Here is a 6,000-nt window from a genome sequence, read left to right on the forward strand (position 1 = left end):
TCAGTGTATTATATTACATGAACACAGTAGAGGCCAACATTAACACTCACACCCATTAACCTGGGACCTTGTGGCCACTCTATATTCAAATGCTCTTCTCTCTGCCATGAGGTTTTATGCCAGTTTGGTTTCACTGAACTAATCAAACTAAAACACAAAGGCCTATTTTTAAAAAGCATGTTACCTTCTCATTCTTCTTTTCTAACTCTGGTAAATCATTTACCTCTTTAGTTCAAAGTCTTGTCTTCTTGTTCACACAAATCATTCACCAGTTCACGTGCTTCACGTGCTAATTGAATCAATCTTTAAATGCCAGGCACTGCTGGTCTGCTTCTCTCTGCCACCTTCAACACTGCACCTCCGCCTTCAACACTGCACCTCCGCCTTCAACACTGCACCTCCGCCTTCAACACTGCACCTCCGCCTTCAACACTGCACCTCCGCCTTCAACACTGCATCTCCGCCTTCAACACTGCACCTCCGCCTTCAACACTGCACCTCCGCCTTCAACACTGCATCTCCGCCTTCAACACTGCATCTCCGCCTTCAACACTGCATCTCCGCCTTCAACACTGCACCTCCGCCTTCAACACTGCACCTCCGCCTTCAACACTGCATCTCCGCCTTCAACACTGCACCTCCGCCTTCAACACTGCATCTCCGCCTTCAACACTGCACCTCCGCCTTCAACACTGCACCTCCGCCTTCAACACTGCACCTCCGCCTTCAACACTGCATCTCCGCCTTCAACACTGCATCTCCGCCTTCAACACTGCACCTCCGCCTTCAACACTGCATCTCCGCCTTCAACACTGCACCTCCGCCTTCAACACTGCACCTCCACCTTTTAATCTGCACCTCCACCTTCAACACTGCACCTCCACCTTTTAATCTGCACCTCCACCTTCTGCACTGCACCTCCACATTTTGCGATGCAGCTCCACCTTCAACACTGCACCTCCACTTTTTAATCTGCACCTCCACATTCAACACTGCACCTCCACCTTTTAATCTGCACCTCCACCTTCTACACTGCACCTCCACATTTTGCGCTGCACCTCCACCTTCTTGTCTGCACCTCCAGCTCTCACTGCATGTGTCCTTCCATGGTGCCAGGGCCTAATGGACTTTGAGGACCACATGACCAAATGCTATTTGTGAAAAAAGCAAGCAGTGATACAGCATGTATATGCATTAAAGAGACCCTCCTTAACACACACACACACACACACACACACACACACACACACACACACACCTTAGTGTACATTTACCTTTATGTCTTTATGTCTCTGTCTGCCTTTCTGAGAGCACAATCACTTAAGTTCCAAAACAGTGAGCTTGTTTCAAATGCCTTTTAGAGTCAGATTAAGGATTACTCAATCAAGAAGAATCATGTTGCCATACTATCATCTTCGCATTAGTGGTAAATGCAATTTATATTTTATTACATAAAATAAAATAGCTTCCTCAATATCTCCCAATTTCATTCTAGACCAAGTCATAACTACACTGAAATATAATAATAACAACAACAAAAATTTAAATACTTAAAGTATTAAAGATTTAAACAGAAAAAATAGCAGTGGTTTACAACCTCAAATCCACAACGTAAAGGTCGCTGGTTCAAATCGCTTTATAAGTTGTAGTGTCCTCTGTCCTCCTCTATACCTCATTTCTACACCTCTGCAGAAGAGTCTCCCTGGCAACTTGATTATACATGCAAAAACTAAAAAGGTTCTGCCTCTACCGTGTCACTAAAGCACAAGTGTTAGTGACGACAAATCTGACAGCATTATTAAGAATAACAAAGGTCAGAGAGTCTAGATCTGTTTTTATAAACTCAAAGAAAAAGAAGTGATCTACACCGTGACAACTTCAGAACTTCAGCTCTGATTTAAACATTTGCTGTTTCATACTTAAAACTGGATTTACCTCCAGAAGCACTTTACTTACGCAGAAAATGCATCACATCCTCTGGAAAGGTTTTGCTCTTTGCTAAGGTAATTTTGATTACCTCTACATCTTTTAGAGGTAGTGCATTGTAGACTCCATCGATTAAAATAGACTACATCTAAAAGATGTAGAGGTAATAACAAATATAATAAATACATGGGTGTCACTTGTTTATTTATTTTGCTTAAAAGGCCAAACATCAAAAAGAAAAATTTAATGTGGATTCCCTACTGCCAAACATAGTCCAAAAGCTTCTGAACAAATTCCTTAACAGACCATCAAGACATTAAGAACCTTGATGGTCTGTTAAGGTAATAACAAATATAAATTGTTATTATAATAACAAATATAATAAATACATGGGTGTCACTTGTTTATTTATTTTGCTTAAAAGGCCAAACATCAAAAAGAAAAATTTAATGTGGATTCCCTACTGCCAAACATAGTCCAAAAGCTTCTGAACAAATTCCTTAACAGACCATCAAGACATTAAGAACCCCCCCCCCCCCCCCCCCCCCCCCAGCAGTTTCCTGCAACTCTCCTCTGGGCTAACACTGGAACTTGGGCTTTTTGGTTTTTATGTAGTCAGCAGGTGGCATCATTAACCAGGGAATAAAAATAAAAACTAATACCCCAGAGTCTAAAAATGACATCAAGTAGTGCCAGGGGTTTTTCTGCTTTGCTCACTGTAGAGTGTAAAGTAGGTGTAAAGAGGTGTACATTTAATGTCTCTTGCCAACGGGTTTGTTTTATTCAAATACAAGGGGAGCACGGTCATAGGCGGCAGGAGGAGGAGGGGGGGGTGTATTAACACCATGTTCAGTGCGAACTTCTGATTCTCTTAACACTCAGCAGCGCTGATAAGAGTCTTCGTTGGTTTAATCGCATAATTCATAATTCATCCATGCTCGTTGTTCAGTCTACGGTCACTGGTGTGAGGAGTTCAGAGCGGGGGAGCAACACTGCGCTTCTCCACTGCAGTTACGGCATCTGCTAATTAGCGTTTGTCTGATGCTCCAGAGAGCAAAAGAGCTGCACAAAGACGTTCAGGGAGAACGTGCGGCTGGCGTTTCCGGAATTATTAACATACCTCTGCATGGCAGCATTCCAGCAAAGGTTGTATATAAAGCTGTCACAGAACCCCTCAAGGCAAGAAAAATATTTGACTGTTTCCGACTCTATTGAAGCATGATTCTCTATACTATGGTTCTCTCAAAAAGCATGATAAATAAAGGAAGGAAGCACATCTAAGCTTGGCGGTCTGCCATAGCATTTCAAATGTCGCTCCTGGCCCCTCTAACATCAAAACAACAGAAACCATTCCTCCTCTCACCCCTCCGAAACGTGCAGATCGGAGCTTGCGCACGCCTGCAGTCAAAACTCACACGGCCGAGGGGGTCTCAAACACAAATGTAGAACTACTACATAAGGCTTATGTATTTCTGCCTCTCTCACACACACAAGCATGTCTTCAAGGTACCTTAGCCACCATCTTAAAAAAGGAAAAGTTACCATCTGCCAGTAAGTTTGATCCCATTAAGAAAATTATATTACGGAGTATCTGAGATCACAGTTTTCGAAGAAAATAGGGGAGCAGAGAATGTGTGTGTGCCAGTACCCAGTGATTGCCTGATTATTTGCAGATGGGCAGTAGAAAGCTTACAGCCGGAGTTAAGGTTGCCCTTGGCATGTCATGCATATGATTAAACCTATGATTGCCTCTCAGTTCAACATCTCTGAGAACAGAGGAGAAAAAGAGGGCATATCTGTCGTAATTCGTCTGTCCTGTTTCTTCAGCCATATGAGTGCCTCAAATTCAGCATCAACTTCTAGGCTACACTAAACTGACAAGGTCTTACATTCAAGTTCCTGTTCTTCGCAGCGAGACACAAGAGCCAGACAAGTTTAATATTTTTGACTGGGGGGGCTCATAAATTTCTTTCCTTCGGGGTTAAATCCTTGAACACAGAAGAAGTGTTTGCCATATGCCAACCAGCTCTACAGAAACTAATCAGTGGCTACAGTACCTTATCTGTGATCAATTAAAATCGGCTTAGGCAACATGGAGGGCCAGTGCATTTGAAAAGAGTAGGAAGGTGTTAATTGACCAATTCATCAAAATCTACTCGTCCCGAAACTAAAGTCTCTTCACTCAGTGATGGAGTTACGCAGCTCTCAGTTGAAAGTCTACGTATTTAATTCCACATTGATTGAAAGACACGACGGAGTAGGTTATAGTCTAAGATGCGTAGTTTTATGAAGCATCTAGGCGATAAATGGTTCGGCGTGACAGTATCCATTAATAAATTATTATAAAACCCAACCGACGCACAAAACATACCTAGCTCAGCCAGCCCCTTTATGTAACATCAGAAATCCAGTTTAATTTTAACAAAACCTAAACAGTCTGAACCTATCTGGTGAGCCATACACAGTGGGTCTCACTGTCCGCCGGACGTAAGCTAGGGATGCTTAACAAAACTGAAAATGCAAGAGCGTTTCAATGTTGAGGGTGCGCGTGGGTTTACAGCCTCTCCTTCACCATGAGCTCCATCACCGTGAGCTCCATCACCGTGAGCGTCCACACAACTCTAAGGTGGGTCACTAGTGAAAACTTAGCCTAAGATCATTGGACCGCAATAAAACGACCAAGTCTACTCCGACGGTCACGAGCGGCCTACGGTCACCGTCGCGCGCTCGCAGGCGTCTGCACGGCAGCCCGGGGCGAGCGCGCGCGCAGTTCACTCGCGCTCGCGTCAAAAGCCGCAGCCGCATCAATCAGAGGCGGCGGAGACACCGGTGAGCGTGTTAGACCCGAGTTTATTTTAACTCTATTTCACTCAAAGCAATTTAAAAACAATTCCGTGCACATTAAAGTGTGTGTTTCCACAGCACATAGGGTGAGCTAGTATAGAATACAGGCTTCGGCGCGTCTAAAATGTTGCAAATTTTGGTTTCAGTATCGGGCTGGAAACAGTTTTAAACACTTTTGGGTTTGCATACAACGTGGGAACAATACTGTCACTTAAAACACCAGCAAGGGCTCTACAAATACAATTCAGAGTGTGGTGACTTTTGGAGGATGCGATGCATTAACGCCCAGCCCGCTTACCTCTTTTGTTCCGTCTCCAGCGATGCGACTGACAGTGGCTGTAGTCCATACAGTTCAAAACGATTAAAGCAAAGGAGAAAAGTCGAAACTGCATCTGGGCGGCTAGATGTTCTTTCAATTCAGGTTAGAAGAGCCAGATGTATCTGAAGCGTGTGTTTCCCCCCGTTCCAGAGGCTTCAAGGTCCGTATATATGGTTTTAATACATAGGCTCTTCCAGAGTGGAATAGGGAGTTTAAAAGTCCGTCGTTCAGTGTGTCACTCATTAGACGGGCAGCGCAAACAGTTTATCAATGAGTAATGTCATTTTTATGAAGCATGTGAAAAGAGTATGAAAGGGGCAATCATAGGAAAACGTCCCAGTAGTCTGTGGAAAGAGTCAAAAGGAGGTTATATGTAAAACACCCGGTGATCGATCAGCCTGGAGCACGATATGAATAATGTATTCAGTCAATTAAAAACAAGGCTTTTATTCATAAGACACAGCGCATCTTACAACGAATTAAAATTATACTAGCGTAACATTACGGTGTAGCATAAATCACCAAAACGACACTTCGTGAAAACGTTGAGAATATTCGATACAGAAACGTACAAGACAAAATACCTGCGACGGAAAATAAGTCCAGTCTGCGTGAGAAACCAACATCAAGTTCCTTCAGAAAGCCAAAGAGGACTTGGAGCGCACCGCATCCCTTTAATATCAAAGTTTTTCACTTCTATAACGCCGGAGATCCGTTACTCGGTCTTTCTTGCACGCAGAAATGTTCTTAGGTCGATACTCCGTGTGAGTAAGCACATTGATTATGATGTCCACCAGTCTTTATGTCCAACACCTGAATCTCATTATAATTGAAACTTACATGTAAGATTGGTGTGGGTTTCTTCCCTGTTCTGCTATGGGCTTCACCGCCGGGCTGATGAGGTACCACTA

At 43.5% G+C, this 6,000-nt stretch overlaps 1 protein-coding gene across 4 annotated transcripts in view; it reads right to left on the minus strand.

The window, feature by feature from the left end:
* Positions 1-6,000, minus strand: part of rspo2 (R-spondin 2) — a 48,603-nt gene extending 42,603 nt beyond the window's left edge. Inside the window, exons 1-2 of one of the 4 annotated variants that reach the window (XM_076971624.1) lie at positions 5,674-6,000; positions 5,069-5,433 (exon numbers count right to left, since the gene is read on the minus strand). In XM_076971624.1, the coding sequence (XP_076827739.1) occupies positions 5,069-5,162 (94 nt within the window). In that variant the 5' untranslated portion in view covers positions 5,163-5,433; positions 5,674-6,000. Of the gene's footprint in view, positions 1-5,068; positions 5,434-5,661 lie in introns of those variants that run through there. The other 3 variants (XM_076971625.1, XM_076971626.1, XM_076971627.1) reach the window with 3 other exon arrangements.

The sequence above is a fragment of the Brachyhypopomus gauderio genome, chromosome 13 (assembly GCF_052324685.1).
Source record: "Brachyhypopomus gauderio isolate BG-103 chromosome 13, BGAUD_0.2, whole genome shotgun sequence".
Classification (NCBI taxonomy): Eukaryota; Metazoa; Chordata; class Actinopteri; order Gymnotiformes; family Hypopomidae; genus Brachyhypopomus; species Brachyhypopomus gauderio.